This window comes from Malaclemys terrapin, chromosome 1 (assembly GCF_027887155.1).
Source record: "Malaclemys terrapin pileata isolate rMalTer1 chromosome 1, rMalTer1.hap1, whole genome shotgun sequence".
Classification (NCBI taxonomy): Eukaryota; Metazoa; Chordata; order Testudines; family Emydidae; genus Malaclemys; species Malaclemys terrapin.
In genome coordinates, this window is record NC_071505.1 from 195,754,308 (window position 1) to 195,779,439 (window position 25,132).

Consider the following 25,132-nt stretch of genomic DNA (forward strand, 5'->3'; position numbering starts at 1 on the left):
TGCTACAGCTTAGCTTCTTCAGCTGACACAGAAAGGCCCTTTTAGATTAGTCTACTATAAAAGACGCTCACAACACTGACACCCCTTCTAACCAGTAAGCCCCACCCCATGCAGAATGTTCACCGTGAGACGGGAATGCCATTATTCTTCAGTATTGCTATCGATTTTACACGGAAGGCACTCAGATGCCATGGTATATGGACCTACATTAAAGTTAGACGGCTGCCATCATTTCGCACATTCCTCTTACTAAGATTTAACAACCACTACCACCACCAATTAAATATTACTTTTTCAGAAATTTTATGTCTGCTATTTTATATTTATTTATTGTTAGACTCTTTTTAAGCAAAAAAAAATAAAGTAATAAAAATGTGCCATTAATGGTGTATGGTATGTGTAATGGTTGACACATCGTGAAAGACTGTTATTAAAGACACCTACAAAAATATCTGTCCTGCCCAGGTAAGTGATAATACATACTTTGCCCCCTTACTGTGAAGTGTTAATGGCTCTACATTAGACCGGTGTGAATTTTTTTTTTTGGGGGGGGGGGGGGCATTTCATTTGTGTGTGGGTCTTTCCATCCTCCACATCTCTGTATATATGTTTTTGACAAAATGGCTATTTCCCCCTTCACATTTGTTTGCTGAGGAAAAAAAAAAAGTTACTTTCTGTATGTTTCTGATACACAACCATTTCTCCCCCAAAACTGGCTTATTTCCACTTAAAAATCTGTGGCCCAACATAGCTTTTAAAAACAGCCACAATTACCAAAAGTGTAACAAAATACAAAACTCACCCACCCTTGTATGGTTTTCAGATAGTTTTGTAATTCCTTTTTGCCAACCTTGAATTTAAAAACACATTCTACATGACTAACATAGCACTCTAAATATGGCTTTGATAACAAGTTATTAAATATGGCTTACATAAGTTACATTGGATAAGGGTTTCATTAATAGGTAGGAGGCAGAAGGCTGGAGGAAAGATGTGTAGTGTTTACTTGGTGGGGTGTGGAAAGTTTATCACCGTACTCTAACTTGGTTTTGAATCATTATTAATCTAAAGCTAACTAAATTTGACAATACTGAAATAGAAGAGAATAGGTAAGACTCAGAAAGGATGCTTCCATTTTTACAGAATAATCCTGACATATTAGCAAACTGACCCATGAGGTGTAATATGAAATTTAGAGTTTCTACCTAAAGTGAAGCACTAGGATAGAGAAATACTGCTCTGGTACAAAGTACCATGTCTCATATAAAAGTAGTGAAACTGAACATTCCTTTTGATCTTAAAACCTGCCTACGCCATCCCCGCGCCAGCAATCCAAGAAGAAAAAAAATATATATGCCTGCGCCTCTCCTGATCAAGTAGAGAGTTACTCTGCAATGGAAACATCTTTCTTGTAAGTAGGGATAAGGAGCTCTAAGCTGGGATGGTAGAATCAGGTATAATAGCGTACAATTCCCTACAGTCAAAGTTTGATTATACATAAGTGGGATTATGTGCTTGGAAACAGCCAGTTTTGGGCAGAAGGGAAGTCAGGATTCATCGGGATTTCTTTCTATTCATTCACTCAGAAGCAGTGGATATTTTTTTCCCTTCTCTGGCACAAGAAGTAAGTTTTATAAACACAAGACTATTCAGAGTTGGTAAGCAGTTCCAGACACAAGTGGCATAAGAGTTTGTTTCTGGGCTAAGCAGTCAAACTTTTGCACTCTGTGTAGAAGTCCAGGACTGTTCTGCTGACCTGCCAAACAGTAAGTGGGTCTCATAAGCCCATTCAGGAACATAAAACATGAGACGTCTAAGGCAAGAGAATATTAGAGGGTGGAACCATAAAAAACACCAGCCAAGTTCAAGACAGCACTCAGACTCAAGTCTCGTTTGTACATTCAGTCCTGCCTTAGGGCTTTGTTAAAGAATAAAGCAAAACCCAGGAATATGGAAAAGCATTTGCACAATGCCATCCCTTGTGTCAATGTTTGGGAACACAAGGAAACAGTGAAAAACCCATACCCACTTCGCAGCAGGAGGTCATCTAAAACTGCCAGTGGAGTTAGCCTTTGATCTATAATTTAAGTAGCTAAGCCCTAAAGCAGAACGGGGTTTACAAACAAATTTAATTCTGAAATTCTTCCTGGGTTGGCTTTTTTTTTTTTTTTTTTTAAAATGGTCCAAGCCAGCAAAACTCTTGGCTCCTCTTTCAAGGGCTCTCTTGCCCCAGCGACTATCAGCCTTCTTTGTTCCTGGAGTTATTGAGGCATACCTGATCTGGCTACCAGGGTTAGTCAGCAGAACAGGTCTACATTAACTGCCAACTTCTGACAGCTTCTTACATGATCTTATTCAACTGTGTAAACAAAAGAGGATTTATTTCAAGAGCTCAGTAATGCCCATGAGGGGACCATGCAAAAGAATTCAGTTGCAGTACTTACTATCCAATTTCCCATCTTCCAAGATCTGCAGTTGTAACTCTTTTGATTTGGCATTTAATTCACTGTGGAATAAATAAAATGATGTCAACCCTTCAAGGAATTTTCATTCCTACTCCAGTTATTGTACGGAGAATGTTTCTCCATTCTTCATTTTAAATCACTCTTTACAGAAGGCTTTATATTATGTCTCACACCTTGCATATTGCACCATACAGTGCAGTGTTATTGGCCAGCCAGTGGAAAGTGTTAGACAGCATTTACAGCTCTCTGCCTTTCAAATACTGTGTCGAGAAAACATGTGTCCCACTTCTTGAACTCAATTAACTTGAGGGAAGGGAATGCTGGGGTGGAGCCTAACCTTGGGTCTATCTAGCTTCCTCACTAAATGTAGGATTGCCAAAACATTTCCATTATAAGAGGGCCTTTTTTCAGTTGGTTATAAACTTTGCCTTTCAGGATGAAGTTTTCCATGTCTGTGCTCTACCCGAAGACTGAGAAACAATTCCTTCTGCGTACAGCTGAGACAACAACAGCTCCCAAATTCATAAGTCAAGAAGATGGAATAGGTCCAGTGGTCTATTAAAAGTGGAGTAGCATCCTGCCAATGTAAGATTATTTGAATAAGGAAGGTAAATATTACATTTAAATAAATAGTTTTCTGGCATAGATATCTGACCACTGACTGTGAAACTTCCTGATTTAGAAATCATTGGCGCTTCCCTTTGGTATTTTCTCTAAGAAGGGTCCATATTATTTTGGCACAAAGTTAGAATGAAGGGACGCTGTAAGAGGATGAGAACATGACATGACCAGCATGAATCATTAGACACAACTGCTTTTGGTACAACCTGTGGTGCTTTATGCAATAGACAAAAAAAGACAAAAACAAAAACATCACACCCAAATCTATCAACTGGGCTGTTAAAGTATATGGATATTGTGAAATTTCCTCTAAACTTTATTCTATTCCTTCTGCAATTATTATAAGAGTTCAGTGGAGAACTTTAATATTGGAAACATGTTTTAATATTGGAAACATGCTTCTATTCAGGTGGGAACATTCTCAGTCCTGAGCCACACTTCCAGGGAAGACACAGGGTGCCAGCAGGAAGGGGAGTAGTGTTGGCAGTTCAGTAGGTGGCACTCGTCCCATTGAGCCAATGCAGTTCGTTAGGGGTGGTTTTATTTTGTCGGCGGGAGAGCTCTCTCCTGCCAACAAAGAGCAGCTACACTGCATACCTTACAGTGGCACTGCTGTAGCGACACAACTGTGCTGCTGTAAGGTGTGCAGTGCAGACATAGACCAAATCCTGACTACTTATCATCATTAAAGAACTCATAGGACTTTGCAAACTTATCTACTTTAGGCACATGTAGAGCACCCATCACTATGGAAAGCATACCATAACTATGGTGTAATGACCAAGTTCCAGTTAAAACAGTCATCCTGCTCACGTGAACTCCCCACTAACAGATAGCTGAAGCCATCTGCAAATACAGTATATGAAGTTCATAAAGCACGTTGAGATGAAAGATGCTATCCAACTGGTTTATTTCTATTAATGCAAATGAGTTGCATCATGCTCATCCCAGCAATGTGGTGGCAAAGAATCACATTGTCATGGCAGAGTGTCTGGTCCGTGGCCTTGCAAGGCCCCTGTCTTTGATGAGAGAGACATTTTTCCAGTGATGAGACCAAGCACAGAAAAGAACATAAGTCACTAGATTTTAGGTGTCTTAAGATGGCAGCTTCAAGGCTAATTATTTTTCACTAAACATAACAGCAAGATAACATACAGCAGCATGCACTGGACACAACTCTCATTTAAGTGCATGATAAAAACAAGATTTTCAGGGTTGCATTAAGAAATATTTACCAAGCTTCTCTTCCTGGCTAGGTCAAATTCAGAGCATTTATCATACATTCAAATCGGGGGAGCTGCATTCTTCACATCCTAAACTATCTCACTCTACAATTCCTTCACAACCCGTCCACTGCGGCTGCTGCTTCGCAATGCTCTTACCTGTGCTATGCATGCACCTACACATGCAGCGCCAGGAACAATGAGGAGGGAGAAAGCTTCCCTTCTTCAGAGCTGTGCACTGCAGTGCCCCCCACCCCCTAGGACTGAAGAACAGATAGCCAGTTCACTCCACCCCTCAAGCAGGTGGTAAAGCAGCTGCCAGTCCCAGCAGTAGCACTGACCTAATCCTCTCCTAGATCAGGTCTTCAGGAAATTTGCCTCTCTGCCCCCCTTTTAGGAGGGCAAAAGGGACAATGGATGCTGTACAGTGACTCCAGGGTGAGGGGGACACAGGGTGAAACAGCAAGTGGCACTTTTCTTTTAAGCGAGTAGAAAGGAGGGAAGGTTCCTAAAATGGATTGGGGTAGGAAAGCTACTGATAGGCTGTAAGGAGAGGGAGACCCCAATGGGAGCCAACACCTTTTGCTTTAATGCTCTAGGAGAAGAGAAGCACCTACAGCACAGTACGCACAGCAGCACTTCTTTTCCTCACTTATTATGACAACCTGCTTCTGCTCCCTCCCTTCCTTTTAGCCAGTAAAGTAAAAAGCCTCTGGCCCTATCAGTGGCTTTCTCCTAAACAACACTGAAGCGGATAGTGATCACCTAAGCAACTGCTGTATCATTCAGAGTACTGTCAGATAGCAGCTTTATCCAAACTGTCTGTAATCTCTTTTTCCATTCCCACTCCACAGCATAGAGCTCTGTGACCTGCACTTACAATAGAACTATACCAAACGCCCTTTTAAGACTAAGCCTTGGTCTGCACTACATAGTTAGGTTGACATAAGGCAGCTTATGTCAGTCTACATGACATGCTCCCGCGGATGCATGTGCCCTACTACACAGATATAAGTCCAACACTTTGGAGGTGGAATTATGTCGGCGTAGTTAGGGTGACACAGCGTCTGTGTAGACACTGCATTCCTTACATCGGCTGGCTTGTCATTTTAACGGCTCAGCTGGAACTGGGAATTGACAAGAAAGCCAACTCCCCAGTGGTGCTGCCAGGTCTCCACTCCAAGCTGGGCTGTCATCCAGGCTCTCGGCTTGGGCTGCTGCCCAGGCTCCCCACTGGGAGCACGGCAACCAACTGGACTAAGGCATGGATCTCCTTTCCAGAGACGAGAAGCCCCAGGTGGCTTCCCCTCACTCCCAGGTGGGAGCAGGGAGCAGTTGGGCTCCCGGCAGGGAGCTGTGTGGAGCTGAGAGCCCCGGCTCTCAGAACACCCACACTACCCCTCTTCAGTCGGCAGAAGCGCTCCTAGCAAGGACGCACACCACTGACAGGAGGAGGATAGTGTGGACATCAGCCACCACAGTCATTACTACGATGGCTGTACGCTGACCCAACATAGGTCGACTTAAGATTGTGGTGTAGGAATGCCCTCAGGTACTTGCCATCATCCATCTCTATTAGAAACCACACATCTGTACTTCCCAATCCCAGGCCCAACAATCCTCAATTAAAAATAAAAATGACTGAAATCCATGTTAACACTTGCTATAACTCAGTACTAGAAAATTGCTTTAAAAACCACAGTTATGCCCTGTCAGTGTCAAATCATCTGAAATAAAACTAATAAGATACGTTAAAAACACAGTTCCTCTTCCAACGTCTTATATAAATTGAGACTGTAGAAACATTTAATAGAAAATGTTATGTTGGTGGTTACTTACAAGATGAACTCCTCTTTCCAAGAGAGGTTAGTGCCATTTTTGGCTACAGAGCTGGAAAATTTCTGTAGAGGATCATTCAATTGAGTTACACACACTGGATTTATGCTGCCTGTATTGGGAAAGGAAAGGAACAAATATCCAACTGTTGACTTCAAGTCATCAATAAGCCTATTTCTCTTGAACAAGTACAAGACACCTTTTTGTCTAGACCACTGGGGAAAAAAAAAGCCCCCCACACCCTAGCGTTATTCCTTCTTCCTACCCCTTATTGTTTGTATTACATTAGTGCCCAGTCGAGATTGGGGCATCCTCGCCCAGCGTGTTGTATAAACATACTAAAAAAAAAACAATCCTGGCCCCAAAGATCTTACACTTTAATTTAAAGACCAGGAGCTATGAGTGTCGGTGTAACAAAATCACGAGAGCTGGAGAGAGGAGGAGGGTAATAACAATCGGAAATGTAGTTACTAAGAGAAGTTATGTAAACAGTTACATGGTTTCAAGTCACTTAAAACAAAAATTAGATAAATATTTAAGTCCTTACTGACGGTCTAACTGTTTCTTGAGGAACTACTATTTCTTGTGTTAACAGATATTGATCATCACATTGTTAATGAACAATGGATTTACAGATTGCTATTTTTAAAGAGATCATGCCACTCAAGAGCATTGCTTTACTAATACAGAAATGTCTACTAACAAGTTGAAGGTAAAAGTGAATAATTTTACTGTTATTCCAAGTGGGAACAGTTGGTATTATTTATAGCTTCTAAAAAACAAACAAAAAAAGGAGTAAATTTTACAATGCCAAAAGTCACTATTTTTCATCTTTGGGGCTCTGACAACAGGCAAGAACATACACAAATTTGCAGTGAGGTTTGTGCACAGAAATAGACAGAGATATATTGAATCTATATTAGATAGATAGATATAAATAAAATTTGCTATATTAGATCAATCTCAGATGTGTTACCTGAACCACATACACATAAGACAATCTATACAAAAAACATATGTAGAGCCTACTAGCAAAGTAATTGTAAACAATGGTTATTTACCAGTTAGAACTCACTATACAAACTCATACAGGCATATTAATGTGGCAAAACCCTGTTATGGACAGGTTAAAGATTCATGTTTTAGCCCAGGGGTCGGCAACGTTTGGCACGCGGCTCGCCAGGGTAAGCACCCTGGCGGGCCGGGCAAGTTTTATTTACCGGCAGGTTCGGCCGATCGTGGCCCCCACTGGCCACGGTTCGCCGTCCCGGGCCAATGGGGGCGGCGAGAAGTCATGGCCAGCACATCGCTCGCCCGCGCCACCCCCATTGGCCTGGGATGGCGAACCGCGGCCAGTGGGGGCTGCGATCGGCCGAACCTGCCGCGTCAGCAGGTAAATAAAACTGACCCGGCCCTCCAGGGTGCTTACCCTGGCGAGCCATGTGCCAAACGTTGTCGACCCCTATTTTAGCCTATCTAGAACATGATAGGCAAAGAAACAAGCTATGCAGGTTAATCAATCATGCTACAGAGGGCTCCAACAACATGGTCAGACTCAGCTTAGTCCTGCCTACAAATGGTGAAAAAAACCTATGTTTTAAAATGTTTTAACATGACCCAATAACAGTCACTTTTGAAAAAAAAAAAAAAATCCCTTAGCCTGGCAATGGTAAGGATTCACCTCATTCTCAGTAGGGAGCCAAACCCAAGCACAGGGTTTAATGACTGTTGAATTCTGGCCTATTTACACTACAAAAGCCACAGAGACCAAAGACTACACCCAACCTGAAGCACTTCAAAAGGGGCATCTGTTTGTTTGTTAAGTAACTAGCGATTCTGGATGCTCAGATTGAGGCATGTTAAAAGATTTTCAGAAAGTTCCGATCACCCATATTCGGGGATGGGGGGGGAATCTACATTGAAAAAGCACCCTTTTGAAAGGTTCAAGTTGGGCACGCACAAAATAGAGGCACCCAAAAGGTCACTGATCAGAATTCAGACACCTCTGAAAAGCTTAGTTGGTGCTCTAGCCCTGGAGCAATGAAGCAGGCAGGCTTGATCATGAAGAAGCTTAGACACTTGAAAGACAGGGTGAAAGCCTACGCCCCAAACATAAGCAGCACAACTTGTTTTCGTGGGCAGTGACCTCCTGCTTGGCTTCATGCTCCATGTGCCCCAAGCCAATGACTGTTTTTTGGGGGAAAAAGGTATGTCTTTCTTCAATACAGTATCCCTGCCTGAATAAACATCTCATGGAGGGTTCTAGTGTTAACAAATTACTCAGAGCACAGCTAAGCCAGTGTCATACCAAGTAATATTCAACCAAACAGAAAAGACCGGGAGTTGGATTATAACACCTATGTTGAGTCATCAGTTGTTAAGCAGAGCTTCCAAATGATTTAAGTGGAAAGTTGTATTAAAAAGTGACAATACAATAAGGGTATTTCAAGGTGTTTTACTTCCTTTTGTTTCCTCTCCTCTCCCCCAAATGTGACTTTTCAGACCATACAATGCCCAGAGATTTTCTTGGAAATCTCTGGGCATAACAACAATTCATATCGGCCATATTCAACCCCTTCCCACCAACAGACCTGCAGGGGAGAGGCCCTGACTGAGGAAAGAGAACTAAGGAGGTTTCCTTTAGAGTTCTCTCCACGCCCCTAACAGAATGATTACCCCCACCCTACATACACACAGAATTGAACACAACCAGTGCATTGAATTCTATGTCCTCCTCTTCCCACACCCACCCTTGAGGACTGTTCAGATCTTGCCAAAGGACAGAACCATCTTGATAAAGATCCTATGCCTTCACATTGGGACACAAGGGCCCTCTGTTCCTTGGCAGTGCAACTCCATTATAGCCACCTTATCAACTACTTAATCTTCTGCTGCCTCAGAACTCCCCGCCCCCCCTTAATTGCAGGAGTGCTTCATGGTACTGAGCAGTGCTACAAACCAGTTTATTGACTATGGTTTGCTGGGGGAGTAGAAGGAGAGAGTCATGATGTGCACTGTGCACAACCCCTATTGGTTTGAAATAACCCAAAATTGCTGCAAAGGAATCTGCTCCATAGGGTTTTTTTTTTTTTTGGGGGGGGGGGGGGGGGGGGCTGAGGGTCTTCTTCCAATAACGATGGCAGGATGGAAAGGAGCTTGGCAGGATTCCTTTTTGGAATCATTAATTAGTGCTTCTGGGGTTTTATTTTGTTACAATATTATGTGCCTGGACATTTAGCTTTGTGCATGAGTCTTTTAATTATTCAAATTAAAATAAATCAGTTACTCTGCCCCACCTACAGGTTCTTGGATGTGGAGAGGACAGAGAGGAAAAAGGCCCACCAGTGCCGCAGAGGCACCAGATCAGAATGAGGATTTATCTGATCCATTCATTGTATTTTGTTGTGTCTGAAAGTATGACCACTACAGGTTAAAGAGTCACCTTCCTTACAGCTTTGAAGCAGAATATCTGTCTGCAGTAGATTTTGTTTTACCTGCAGCACTGTGATCAGTCAGTGTGGCTACAATGTTCTTCACTAGCAGTTTTAGTTCATGAATCCTTGGAGGTTTCGGAGGGCTGGTGCCCTGGGGGAGGGTTCCTATGTTTTGTACATTCTGTGAAAAGGAAACAAGACACAAGGGATCATCTATATAAAATACTCAATACCTTGTATACTCACACAGATGAACATGCTAAAAGTCATTTGATATTAAAAATTACAGGGCAGCATTAGCAACAAAGTAGTCACCTAGGAATTTTAAAGTCAAATCCTCCTGTACCAGAGGTTAAGTGGTTTAAAGTGTTTCTCTATGATTTCTGATCAAATAGCACAGTGTTAAACTTGCAGTTCATTCACAGGATTATGAGTGTCCTCTGACCAGTCATATTAATATTAACAGAAAACAGGTTGCAAAAATTATTTAAATGTATACAAGACTTACCTGTACCTCCTTTATTATATCTGTAGGTTTTGTACTCAAAATTACAGATGGTGAAACTAAACTAATTAGATTCTGGAAAACATCTCTGAATGGCTCAAATATTGCACATGTCTCAGCCATCTGGCCCTAGTAGGAGAGAAAAAAGAATCATGCTTCTAATTAATCAGGAGAATAAACGTTAATGCAGAAATTCACTGGACAGCTGACTATGCAGTCTATCACTATACCATAAAGCAAATGTTGTAAGAATGAGAGCAGGTCTAGTGCCAATAGCCAGACATACTGAAATGTTAGACAAATAGTCACTGATCTTAGCTATTAAAAATAAAAAACCCACATTCACAATATATGCATTATAATCACAAGCAGTTCTGAAAGAGAAATGGAAAGGGTAAAGTCATTACTCACCTCAAAAAGAACCTCAGTCATGATTTCATACATATTTGTTATGCTGTTAAAGCTTTTACCACCTGGGCAAAACCAGGATAGCAATACAGTATATACAGACAGCAGGTCAGATTATCAAACTAGTACCACTGACTTCTATGGAACTATGCTGACTTCCATTAGCTGAAATTTGGCAACTTCCATTCAGCACACAATGATCATTTTGGTACTTCTTTAGCCCAAACCTCAGTCATGCCTAAAATAGTTCTGTCTGATCAGGCAGCTCCAGTCAGGAAACTTAAGCTATCATTCCCATCCGCTTGTCATCCAAGAAATGCTTTCTAGATATTGATGGTTCATTGCAGCACTCATTTATGCTCCGTCCTTTATATTGCAGGCATCAAAATGCATTGCAAAATTTTGCTTATACATGGTAGCTTTGAGGTTACTTATAAAGCACATCGATGCAGTAATTGTTTGCTTGCCAGTGATCTGATAAAGGAGATCACTTTACTTTTAGCTACAATCAATCAGTGGCAGCATGCTATTCTATGCTTCAGTTTTCTTCAATATTTGGAATTGAGGGGATATTTAATTAAATTATTGCACATAGACAACAAATAGGAAATTCAAGAGCACAGGAAGAATCTAGAAGAGGTTCAATTTCTAATGTACAGAGATGTAAATCAGGCTATACATGGAGACACTGCATAGACCTACATGACAGAGAATACCGATAGATGAAAATATATAGAGGAGTGTCTCAAACTGATATCTCATTTAGAAAGATTATACTGATACAGACCATAACTTTTAAAGGAATGGAGCCAATTTACTGAGTCTTATATGAAACATTCATGTCTCCTGATTCTTACAGTAAGATGGAAAGAGTATCCTGATGTGTGCTGTGGTCAGGTCGGAACACACAGCCATTTTGTACACAATTGGAGGACTCACATTCTCTGGCAAAAAGTTAGAGACCAAAAAATGGATATTAACTAGGCCCTATTGCAGAAGCTAAGCTATTTAGCTGCATTCCTGGCAGAAATATCCCAACAACTCACTAGCGCAACTCAAGATGATCACAATAAAGGAGATGAAAGACCTAATCCTGGCAGATGAGGAGTGTCCTGCAACATTCTGACTGAGCTCCATCAACTCTCAACAACTTTGATGAGAGCCAAGAATGCGCAACACATCCCAGGACTGACCACTTCATTTTGCAAACCTATACGGTGCTTTAGAACTAGCACAAGTTAATGAAATATTCCTGCACTGGTGCAAGTGACAACCAAATCTTCACCACAGGCCTAATAAATTTAAAGTCAGAGTCCCTTCTTGACCACTAACTTGTTGAGGGGTAGTATTAGGTGTGTTTGAACAATCCCAATCTGCAATGTATATACATCTTGTTTCACTACCCGCTTTATGATGTCACACTCTGAAGATGTGTAGATATTGTTCATATAAAGCACCTTCCACCCTTCAACCTTATTTTTCTCATGTTGTACTGCTGCTTCTCTCTCTTGTAACCTACTTAAGGAGCCTATTTGTATAAGTCGCATGTTGTTGTGCTCCAATATTTTAAAAAAATACCCCAAAAGACTGATACAATTAAACTTCCAGTGTCCACTTTGGCAGTGTCGCCTTATCAACTTGATAAGTGAATGGATAACAAACCTTTGTTACACCTGCTTGAAACCCCCCCCTATTTGAAAAATTCCAACGAGTTCTAATTTTGCTATGAACTAAGTTATGCTAATTGTTATAATTAGCCTGATATTCATTGACATTTTCTGATGCTTTCATGTCCATGTATGAAGCAGTTCACTTAAAACAAAAAACCTCCACTCACCCAAGTTTAGTTCCAAATGTAAAGGCTTGGAAAGACGGATACCCAATATCATGGGCATTTGGGGTTGTGGGGGAATTAGGTTCATATAAAAGTTTTTTCAAAAAGATTATATTCCATTTCCTTGTTGGCTTCAGGTAGAATATAATGTTTGAAAAAACTTTAAGTCCATTATCTGTGCCCCATCTTCAACTGTAAACGTTTACATTCAACCCTCTTTCTGGAATCCAACACAGGAAACATTAAAACTGCATCTGAATAAGTTATTCAAGAACCCTTAACACGTCATTTTTAGAATATGTTAGAACTGTCGTTCCTAACTGTAAAATATTATTTTTGTGACTGGGTAGTGCAGTTTCTATGCAGGCCATATATATCATCTGCAATACTAAAAGTCAGCCAAGTACAGAGCGCCAAGTGTGATTCAGAGTCATCAAGCTTTTGTCAGTGTAAACTAGAATCTTCTTATTTCATCCAGTTTAACTGGTGTGTATGAAGCACTGTGAAGATAAGTTCTTTAAGTGATGATCATTATTATTTTTGCATGTAAAAGTATTTACTTAAAAAAAAAAAAAAAAAAAAAAAAGGAACAGAGGGAAATTGTCGTTTAAATGAAGGAGCCGAAACAATTTCCAAACTGTAGTTCATTCATAAATGTCAATATTTTGGGGGTTTTCGACTCTAGACCTATAAGATGCATATTCAGTTCCCATTAACATTAAGGAGAGAATGAAGCCTTTAGTTAGTTAGATTTTACAGGTTCTTTTTAAGAGCATGTACAACACCCAATGCAATATAACTACACTTGTAAATCCACAGTCAAGCACTTTTCAAAAAGCAGAGTTTTTAAATACAACGGGCCACACTGTTTCAGAGACATTATGACCTGTCAATAAGTACTTAGTGACTGTTTAATACATGGATATTAGATATTATTCCCAGTGATTAAGGTCATTTAGGTTGCCACACATGCAAAATAAATCTGAGTTTTTGGTTTTTTTTAGTGTTCTGAAGAGTGTTTTGTCATACATCGTTTTTTAATACATTTAGTTGTATATCCATGATAATAAAATTAAATATCCCCCTGCCCCGCCCCCCCCCAGTAATCATTCAGTCAATACAATTCCTCAGAAGAAGCTCTAACATGCACTGAAGTCAACTTTTTAAGAAGGGAAAAAACACCACACAAGTTACAGTGCAAGACACAAAAAAGTAAGTGTATAGTTTAAAAAAAAAAAAGCACAAGGGAACCATTTCCCATTGTTAAGGTACAATTTCTCTAATCTGATAAATAAAAAGTGGAGTGAGGAGAGGAAGATCCCAAATAATGAGAAATTAATTTGTAACTTGAAAGATAACATATGCAAATAAGAAAGCACAAATCAAGTGCTTAGCACTATGGAAAGCCTTAAGATTCTTAGTCCCTCCCCCGTCAAACTAGTCATTTGTCAAGTTGACTCTGAAATAAGGTTGTCCTCTTCTAATACTAATGCAAGCGATCCATACAGTGACTTAAAAAAATATTTTGATTGGGACACTTATTACAGATGTCCAAAAATGCTCTGAGAAATAATTTTATTTAAGAAGCAAGATTTTTCATGCTTTTAGATTTGGATGAAACCAATGACCCAACAAAAGATTTCTCTGTGAAAACTGGTCAACTCTATCTCAACTTAGGTTTAACACTTTAGTATCCATGTAGGGTGCTACTGTGCTTAAGAGGGGACTCAAAATGTGTCCTTTAGTTTTGTTTTAGAGGACTGGTTAAGACAGACAGACAAACAAACAAAAATAAAAAACTTACTGACTGACCTCCTGCACTGCTGTTGGCTGGATTTTAATATTAGTTTCAGGGGCATTAAGGAAGGACCACACAACCTCAATGTCTTCACCTTTCTCTTTCAGATAGAGTTCCAGCTGTTGAAATGACAGAGGTTAGTTTTTGTCATCTGCAGACTTGTAAATATCTTTTAAGAGAAGCACTGGACAAAGCTCATCACTGCTGTAAACAAATGCGGTATCACTGAAGTCAGGGTGATACCAGCATTTAATTTAATAAATCTCAAATGATAGTGGCTTAAGAAGAACATAGAATACACTAAAAAGTGAAATAATTTCTTATGAGTATAGCCTAGGGCAGGGGTTCTCAACCCTTTTATTTCTGAGCTCTCCCCCCCACCCCGCCCAACCTACTATAAAAACTCCATGGCCCACTTGTGCCACAACAACTGGTTTTCTACATATAAAAGACAGGGCCAGCATTAAGAGGTACCAAGCATGGCAATTGCCTGGGCCACCATGACACAGATGCCTCCGCGAAACTACATTGCTCAGGCTTGGGCTGCAGCCCCACATGGTGGGGCTTTGGCTTTCTGCCCTGGGCCCCAGCAAGTCTAACGCTGGCCCTGAAACCTGCTCGCGGCCCCCCCAAGGGGGCCCAGAACCCTGGTTGAGAACATCAGACTCATGGGGAAAAAATGTATTTTCATGGTCCACAATTATAAATGCAATATTATTTATTTGCATTGTCTTCACAAATATTTAGTTTTAATTATACAATGAATTGGGACAAAAGTACCTTAAAAAAAAAAAGCCAATTTTTGTGTACAGCGCTAACATTAAATATTTAAGCATTTTGTAACTATGAGGTTCAAAAGTTAAAACAATATTTCAGTTTGACTACAGTGTATGTAAAAAAATTGGGCCAATTAGTTTTTTTGGATCTGAATGTAATATTTAGCAAGGGATATAATTAAAAAACGTTACCTGTAAGTGAAGTGGAGACAGTTTCACACTGTATGACTGACATTCTGTGGTAGTAGGTGAAGTATGTGACACATGAACAATAAATTGAATGGAGTCTCCCACTACATTACAAGAAACCACCTAGCAGGGAATAAATAAATAAGGTTTTCATTCAAGAAACTTTCTACCTGGATCAGTTAGAAAAATTATGAAGTTCAGAAATGCAGGGGACAAGGACACAGACTTTCATTGCTGGAGACCAAAGTTCAAATTCTGACTGTAGTGTAAAGCATTTACAACCACTACCTTTCTCAAAAATTGGAGGTTTTGACACAATCAATAAAATACTCCAAGTAAGTTCCTTGACTGTCAAACATTTCCCCCTTCCCCCCCACACACACTTTCAAAAAATACAAAATTTTAGTCAAAGATCAAATTTTTGCATCAAAACATGATGAAATCCCAGTTTTTTTCATATTTTGATGTGAAACTAGCCATCTTGTGGAAGTTTCACAAGACATTAAGATTTCTGGGTCACAAGATGGCCTGAATAAAATAATGAAGTCGCTTTCACAGCTATCACAAAGATGAATTTTGTTGCATCATCCTAGTTTCCCTGTTTGCGAACATAACAAAAAGCCATCATATAATTTGGCATAATTAGCCTCCTCTACTCAAGAGATCTTTGGTTGAACCAGAAAAGGTGTTGAAATTTAGTACTAAAGTGCATTGGCAGAGTTTGGGGTGAATATTCAAGAGACAAAGCTTGTACAGTGCCTGCCTGCAATACATGTTGCTTAACCCAAGGTAGCCAGTCCAGTTGCTTTTATGAACAGTAACTTTATTTATATACCTCAATATATACCTACAAATGCAAAAATCTCATCCTCCCTCTTCCCCCAAGCCAATTTGGTTCAGGAACTGACTTTCTACATTCAAAGAACTTGTAGGACACATTTCACAACACAGAGGAGCCCCAGATATAGACGATAATTCACTAAGGAGGCAGAATCACATCAGCAATCTTAAGTGAATAGACATCACAGTCATGCTCTTATAATGCAAGTACACTAGCTCACATGAAGTCATCAATTTCTGATTCAGGATTTGTTTCATAGGAACATTTTAAGTATGCTATTAAAGCACAAGGGTAGAATTTGTAACTCTAAATATAAATATATGGAGATATACCTATCTCAGAGAACTGGAAGAGACCCTGAAAGGTCATTGAGTCCAGCCCCCTGCCTTCACTAGCAGGACCAAGTACTGATTTTTGCCCCAGATCCCTAAGTGGCCCCCTCAAGGATTGAACTCACAACCCTGGGTTTAGCAGGCCAATGCTCAAACCACTGAGCTATCCCTCCCCCTACAGTCCCTTTCCACACCCTCAAAAATATTCTTAGGAGGACAAGACATTCATTATTTCCGTCTCTTTCCCCCACCCTCCAAAAAAGTCTGTTTTCTTGATAATTGATTTACAATTCTTATTTGTATTACAGTAACTCCTCACTTAAAGTTGTCCCGGTTAAAGTTGTTTCATTGTTACATTGCTGATCAATTAGGGAACATGCTCGTTTAAAGTTATGCAGTGCTCCCCTCTAATGTCGTTTGGCCGCTGCCTACTTTGTCCACTGCTTGCAGGAAGAGCAGCCCATTGCAGCTAGCTGGTGGGAGCTTGTAACCAGGGTGGAACGGCAGCCCCCCTATCAGCTCCCTCTATCAGCTCCCCTAAGTTCCCTGTGCTGTAGCCGCCCAGCAGGCTATCAATTGCCGGCAGTTCAGCTGTCCCTCCACCTACTGCCATGTGCTGCTCCTGCCCTCTGCCTTGGAGCTGCTCCCAGAGATTCCTGCTTGCTGTGCAGGGGGGGAGGAGGGGGCTAATGTCAGGGTGTCCCCCTCCTCCCTGCTCCTGCACCCCACTTACCCCTTCTCCATATAGAGCAGGGAGGGGACACAGACGGCGAGAGACATTGAGAGCTTGGGGCAGCAGCTGCTGTCTCAACTTCCTGATCCACTTAAAAAGACAATGCACTTAAGAGTGGGTCAGCTTACTTAAAGGGGCAGTGTGCATCTCTCTCTCTCTCCCAAACACAAGGTGTGTCTGTCTCTGTCTGCTATGCTGTCTCTCCTCCCTCGTGTTCGTGCTGCCTTGATGAGAAGCTACATTAACAATGTGTTAACCCTTGAGGGCTCAGCCGAGTGCTAGTTCATCATTTAGCAGCAAGGCATTCCCTGGGAAATATCCCACCCTTTTCCACCCTCTAACTTCACCACCTCAACCAAGCTTCACAATCATCATCGCTGTGAACACTATTAAATTGTTTATTTAAAATAAATACTGTGTGTATATCTATATAATATATAGCTTTTTGTCTGGTGAAAAAAAATTTCCCTGGAACCTAACCCCCCCTATTTACATTAATTCTTATGGGGAAATTGGATTCGCTTAACATCGTTTTGCTTAAAGTCGCATTTTTCTGGAACGTAACTACAACATTAAGCGAGGAGTTACTGTATCTATTTCAACAGTTGGTTATATAGTCCATAGGGTCACTTGTACAACTCCATAATAATAAACAGTTTAAAATAAACAGCAAGCCAAACAAACGACAAATACTCATTCTCAATCTGCTTATATCTCTCAGACTCGACCCAGAAGTCCTCAGTTTCATTCTGTTTCAAACAGAAACACCACAACACTTCTTTCAAAGACTGAGAAAGTTCTTTATAAAAGGTCATTCCTTCTTCTAGGAGGTCTAACATGTATACACTTACTTACACAGGTAATATAACTGTTTCCTTTATCCTAAAATGTGAAAGTCACACCTGCTTAGACCTACACCCACTGGAATGGGTGCTCCATCTTTTCATTCTCTACCTTGTCTCAATGGAATTAAAGGTAAAATAGCCAGTATTTGTATGGTGAATTTATACATTAAACAGTGTTCTTATCTTCTAGCTCTGGTTCTTTTCTTATTCCCTTCTCCCGAGTTGTAATCAACAACAGTGGTTCTGAGCCACAAACTATTAAATAAAAAAAATCTGTTAATTTCAAGATCCATCAGACAAATATTTGCAGATTTGTAGTTTTAATTCAACAAGTTTAGACACTATTTTAATGAGAATGTGTCTATATAAATAAGAGTGTCTAAATTATTTTAAGTTTTCCCTTTCACAATTTACAGAAATTTTATATTTCTATCTCTCAGTCTGATTTTAACTTTTTAGATGAACTTTTTCCTCCGGTTCTCCAGATACACCTCTACCCCGCTATAACGCTGTCCTTGGGAGCCAAAAAATCTTACTGCGTTATAGGTGAAACCGCGTTATATCGAACTTGCTTTGATCCCCCGGAGTGCGCAGCCCTGCCCCCCCGGAGCGCTGCTTTACCGCGTTATATCCTAATTTGTGTTATATCTGGGTAGAGGTATAGCTGAATTAGTAGGGGAACTTGTGTCTCAGTTTCAGTTTGCTCCCTCCTACCTCTCTAGAGAGCTATAAAATGTAAGCTACTCTTTTCTCCTTGAAGAAGTGGCAACATGCAGTTAAATAATTAAAATAAAGAGGTTTAGGTTTATTTTAGTTTGTATATTTGTTTTATTTCAATAAAATTGTTATGTACAGGTACTATATAAACCTCACGCACTTCACGCATTGTTCCAAATGTTGCCCACGCCTCTGACATTCTATTCTTCCTACCCCCTCTAAACAGGTGGGACATATCCCATAATTAAATGGATTTTAAGTGGTAAATTCTTAGCTTCCCAGTAGCAGTATATTTAGGGTTTGTTAAGATGACTAGCTATACGTATTTATTAAAACTCTCAGTGCATCACTAGCATTGGCTGGCCTTTTCTTTGAAAGAAAAGAAACAGGTGCTACTGTACAACACAATTTTATTCCCAGATAAATAGCTTAATGAAGGTTGACTGCATATCAGTAATTTAGGAATAAAAATCCTTATAAGAAAAACCACACAATTAGAAAGCCAGAAAATTGAAGTTAAGGTTAAATTTACAATAAACCCCAGTGTTGGAGGGTATGCCAATTTATTCTTAGGCACCCAAACTATCTTAACTCTGCACTCGGAGTAGTGACCAGAGAAAGACGGGGCTCTCTTCTTCTTCCACAACAGTTTCATCTCAGCCAGATCTCAGAAATACAAAAATCAGAGACTTCATCCAAGGCCATGCCTGGGTTAACCTTATTAGTCAGTGACCTTCAATAAGCAGCATGAATCACAGATCATGTTTCTCTCCTGCCAGTAACCCAGAGTCTCTCCTCAGGAGTTCAGGGTAAGATGATGGGATGGATATCAAACATCTCAAGCGTGTTTTAAAACTAACGGATTGCCTTTTGCATGACTGGTCTTTACCTGCTCCTTCTCTCTCCTGGCCAGCTCCAAAAGGGATTGAAAGGTTCCAACCACTACAACAGTGCTACCCTATACCACCTGCTCTTGGCAGCATTGCTCAACTCTCTCAGCCAACCTACGGAACCAGCACAGTTGCAATGGCAGAGTAGCTTAATAAGGCCCTCAAGAGCAGGCTGCAAAGCCCAGCTGAAAATCACATGGCTGATTAGCCCACTAAATGAAGCTTTCCTTTCTCTAAACCACTTCCTCTCTCCCTTACCCCAGGGGGAATGTTTAGAGTATGAAGAATATGTCAAGCAGGCAATGTCAATGTTTTGAAGGAAAAGGAGGGATACTTTTCATTGTAGCTTAAAAACAACTAAATGGATTTCAAAACTTGCTCTTGCCTAGGCCAGATCCTTATGTGCCAAGTTCCAGACATGAGGAAAAAAACCAAAAGCAAAACACAAAACTTTTACTGCCAAGTAATAAGCCTTCTGGAAACAGGTGATGGAAATGCTGACCAAGTCAACTAAAGCAATGCAAGTACTTCTAAAAACAAATCACTTCATTCTATACAGTTAGGCCCTGTCCAAACTATATTTTTAATTGATTTTGTAACTGGTTAGAGGCTTGGTCACCTTAACTTGCAACAAGTCACATGGTTCACTTTGCATCCACACAGCCACTTTTCTGCCATTACAACCATGTTTGTTTGCCCACAGCTGGCATCCTGCCTAACCATCAGTGCTTCCTGGGAAATGCATCAGTTTCTTAGATTTTAAGCTCTTCAAGGAAGGGATAAAGTGTGTTGGGATATGTTTGTACAGTGCCTGGCATAATGGGGCCCTGATCCTAAGTGGGGGTCTCTGGATCTACTGCAAAAAACAAACAACATTCTGGCCAGATATCCACTAATACCTCAGTAGGAGATACAGTGCCCTGGTAGACTTGTTCACAGAGTAGAACCTCCATCATGTGGACTAATGCACTCAGGCATGTCCTCCTGCAGAGAGAGCTGAGAGGAAGGAGACTAATCACACAGAAGAGATACACTCAACACATAAAAGAACCCCATGGTGTTTATGCATAATATTATGCATACATGTATTTACTTTACTGTCATTTTGTCCTTTCATTCCAATTCCTCTGTTGCATCCACTGTTGAGTCTTGTCATAACCCTAGTTGTGAGCTCTGAGGAAGGGACTGTGTATTTTTACATCAGTTTTGTAAAGCACATGGCATAATGGAGCCCTGATCCTTGAGTGAGGCCTCTAGATGCTCTTGTAATACAATCATAAATAAAAGGGTGCCAAACTGGTTGCAAGAAGATAGCCATGTGCCAGCCATGGCCTCTGGCAAGGGCAAAATGCTCTTGGCTGCCACTGCATTGATAAACATGTGGGGCCTGGTAACACACCATGCTAGTAACTAGTTACAAACTCAAGTTGAAAGTTGCAGTGTGGACAGGGCCTTAAAAAAGGTTTTTATTCTGTATTATAGAATTTCCCGTTCTAATTTAATGTAGACCAGTTCCAGGAACAGAACAATACAAAACAGTTACTTATTTCTCCATGAATTTACTATCAATGATCTTTGGATTTGCAATTAATGTTCTACAGGAAAACTACCAGAGTTTGCTAGGGAAAAAAAAAAAACATGCATTTAAAAAAGGAGTGGAAGTATCTATCAAAGGGCTCCTTCTTTAATTTACAACTATTGTGCAGAGAGGCAAAATATATTTGAATTTCATGCAGTGTGTGTCTTAAACCAAGAAAAGTAAAGAAATTCATAGATAAGGTTGAAGCCATTTCCATAAAAACCTGCATATATGATTAACACAGTGTTCAACCCAGTCCTGTCTATATCTGACTTTTTTGCCAAAATGTTTCTCAGTGGAAAATGTAGATTTGTCAACACCAAAACTTATCATCTCAACTAAGCTTCCATCAGAAAGGTTTTTAGATCCAGGATGTTTTGTTTTGGGGTATTTTGGGGGTGTGGGGAAGGAAGAGAAGGAGGTGAAAGAGAAAGGAGATAAATGGAAGAGACCCAGATCAATGCCTAAATGGGATATGGGAGACCCAGGTTCTAGAGCAGGTATATCCCAGGGGAGTGCCCTAATCACCAGGCTATTGACTTTTCTGGTCTGGGCTGGTTCTACTTCCCCCTCCTCAAAATCCCCCAGTCTCCCTCTTATGTGTGCTCCACAAAAAATATTTATATAGATTCATAGATTAAGGCCAGAAGGATCTACCATAATCATCTAGTCTGACCCCCTGTATAAAACAGGCCACAGAGCTTCCCTGATTGAATTAATTCCTGCTTGCACTAAAGCATCTCTTAGAAAAAACATCAATCTGATCCAGTGGTGGCCCAAAGTACTATAGCCATAGTACTAGCAGATCCAGCCTCTGGAGGATTCCCCCTGTGTTGGGGAATCCTCAGATAATGTGAAGCCAACATAATAGCATCCTAGCCCCAACTGCTGGAGAAAAGGGAGATGCAGATGGGCATCCTTACATCCTGGGAGTTAAGACTCCCCTAACTTACTCTGTGGACTGGCTGAGCCATCAGCTACCTTCAGGATTAGGGGTGTAGAAACACTCAGGTCTTACTCTGAATGCAGATCTGCCATATCAAATGATCTGGGCCCTTACCTTCCATTCAACGAAGAATTTGTTATTAAAAAACAAACAAACAAAAACAAACCTCAAATCGGGGAACCTAAAGTTAGACTACTCTGACTTATGTGCATAGTTCACAGGACTAACAGGAAGAGAGAAGTAATAAGAGAGTGGGTGCTTAGCACCTGTGAGAATCAGGCCATTTTGTGTTAGGGGCCTAACTGTAGGCATTTAAGTTTGAAAACTTAGTCATTAGCCTCTACAATTTTGTCCAAATTATGCCACCCAATGCAACTTCCACTGAAGACAGTAGAGTTGTGCTTGTGTATCTCACGGAAAGAATGTACATATTCAAATAGCCACATTCAGTCTTGTTTTAATGTTGTGTGCTTCTTAAAAAAAAAAAAAAAAAAAGCAAGAAAAAAAAAAGAAAGCATTCATATGCTAGTTCTCACTTAATACCTTTTAGGGTGACTTTCCAGACCCATTAAAGACCAGGACAAAATTCCCATTGAGTTCAACGGGGCCAAGATTTCACCCTTAGACTTTGTACCTACTTGGCCTATTCTTATCTGGTTGCAGTTAAGTAAAACTTTTAATCAACAAAACATTCTCCAGAATGTTCCTTTCCTTCCCCACCCTAAGCAGACTTTAACAGTAACGGGAGGGGGAAATAATGGGAAAACATTTGGCCATGTGACCTTAACAGATGCATACATAAAACTAAGAATGAGCTCAATTTTGTGATCAATTGCTAGTAGCCCTGAAACACACTCTGAAACTTATAATCGGCTCAAATAAGCATGCACAGGGTTTACAACAGTCCATAACTCAGAAAGTCCATTACCAAGCTTGACAAAGCTTAGTATTTTAAAAAGGAGTAACAATTTTAATCTATTAAGAGAAAACATTAAAAGTTTACCTTCTCTTGGGCTGACTTTACAACACTTACAACCCGTCTAACTGCTAGCTCCAGTGGCTGAGGAGTTGTGTCTTCTTCAAATGTAAGCAACAACAAATCCTAAGAAACAAGTACACGTTTTAATCAAATAAATTATTTTCACTTCAACATAATAGAGACACACTGTCATTAAAGTTTTTGAAACCATCAGATAATAGAAAGTGTCAGTTTTCATATATAAAATTGCAGGGGTTTTTAATCCTATCCACTATTCTCCACTACATAATGCAAGGAACATCCTGGAAAACCTATGCTGAATTTCACTCTCATAAGACCTGATTATGACTCATCTTGACAGCAATGGGAGGTGAGGGCACTCAACATATTGCAGGTAATTCTGTTGAATTCAATGAAGCTACTCTCATGAGTAAGGTTTTCTCACAGCTACCATAATATAAATATTATTTTTAAATAGTAACAACTGTTTTCAGGATCCGGCCTAATAACTCTAATACTATTCTACAGCATGTTATATGGCTGGCTGCATGATCTATCCCAAAATGAAGAGCTACCAAACAATTGTTTGAAAGATCTTTAAAAACACAACAATATTTTGTTTTTAATACTGAACAGAAAAACACCCCATGCCTACAACACTGACCAGAACCTAGGAAGAAGAATATGATGTAAACATAACACACACAAAGAGGGGCAGAAAGAGATCCCTAAAATCCACTGCTTTGTGAAGTCACGTTTTCAGAAACAACAGTAATTACATTTTACTCATGCTGTGAGTGCTCATTGGCGGCTGCTGCTGCTGCATTAACAGACTTCCCAGGTTAAGTTTTGCTTTGGTATAAGAGTACACATGGAGGAATTTCATTAGCGTTGTGATGCTGACATTGTTCTGATCATTTGGGAGCCTAGCTGAGGGAGTAACAACATATTGCAGTGTCAGGCAATGAATTCATCAAAATAAAAGGCTACAGAGGCTCTTTTGGGGAGGGTGTGTGTGAGAAGCAATGTTACTTTCTGTATCTGTTTGCCTGCAGTGTGGTGTTAATTTCTGTCTCCTGGAACCTGTATCCAATTCATAACAATTCTTAAAATATTTATTTTTGCAGAACTCTGTCTTTCATCCTTTATCATAACACCCATAGTTCTCTCACACTGCACTGATATTTTAAGAGGACAATCAAAAGTATTTCCTACTGACCTTCCCCATTTACAATGATGCCTGCACACACATGGGTTGCTTAGAAATAACAGATTACTAACAAAAGATCACTGGCTTGGGGAGATGGTGGTGAAGAGTAAACATAAAAATCTACACTCAGAAACAACATTTCCCAGATGGTTAGAATTGGGTATTTCCAGCGACACAGCAAAGTTTCAATTTCAGTCCAGGAAATTAGGTTGTTGTGGCCTGAAGTACCCTTGCATCCCCCCTTCATATCCCAAGGTTTTTTTTTTTTTTTTTTTTTTTAAATAACATATATAAAGTTTTACGTCCTTTACACAAAGATACTGGGAGTAGAAAGGTAGGTCAAATGTTGTGCATGCCAATTCAGACAATTTTTTTTTTTTTAAGTTTTATATAAAATTCAAACATAAGTTGCATGACTGACATAAGGTTGAACATTATCTTATTTTACTCTATTCTATTCCCCTCTACAAGACTGAGATCTGCCAGACAAACAAAAATAAGTTAAACAGAAGTAAACATCAAAAATCTGAAATGTGTTCAAAAACATACATGAGAGGGGCTGGAATTGACCAGTTTTGAGAGTTATATAAGGGGAAAAGTCTGGTTCATGATTGACATTAGAGTCATGTGACAAGTCAGGAAGTGTCTACTGTTTACCTCAGAGGTACAGGACAATGTTATCAATTGCTATGCAGAGTCTATCTTGATTGGTTAAGAGGTCAGTAACACCCTCTCTCCTGCACTTCTAGCCATCTCCCTTCTATATATCTTTTTAAAGGAAATAGTGGCTAGAATAAGAAAATTTCTAGATTTCACTGGCAAAGATATTCTGAATAAGTGTAACCATACACATATTTACTTCTTGTTTTGGCAAACATGGTAAACAGTGGGCAAGGCAAAGCAGAAGTCAAATAGTGACAATGACTTCAACATAATAAAATCAGGTAAACATTATGTATGTTTTATTAACA

General features: G+C 40.0%; 1 protein-coding gene across 2 annotated transcripts in view; it reads right to left on the reverse strand.

Moving 5' to 3' along the window:
* Positions 1-25,132, reverse strand: part of C2CD2 (C2 calcium dependent domain containing 2) — a 47,271-nt gene that overhangs the window by 20,543 nt on the left and 1,596 nt on the right. For both annotated transcript variants that reach the window (XM_054004823.1, XM_054004813.1), the window contains exons 2-8: positions 22,976-23,074; positions 15,093-15,212; positions 14,139-14,243; positions 10,088-10,213; positions 9,640-9,760; positions 6,149-6,257; positions 2,445-2,506 (exon numbers count right to left, since the gene is read on the reverse strand). In XM_054004823.1, coding sequence (XP_053860798.1) covers positions 2,445-2,506; positions 6,149-6,257; positions 9,640-9,760; positions 10,088-10,213; positions 14,139-14,243; positions 15,093-15,212; positions 22,976-23,074 — 742 coding nt within the window. The remainder of the gene's footprint in view (positions 1-2,444; positions 2,507-6,148; positions 6,258-9,639; positions 9,761-10,087; positions 10,214-14,138; positions 14,244-15,092; positions 15,213-22,975; positions 23,075-25,132) is intronic.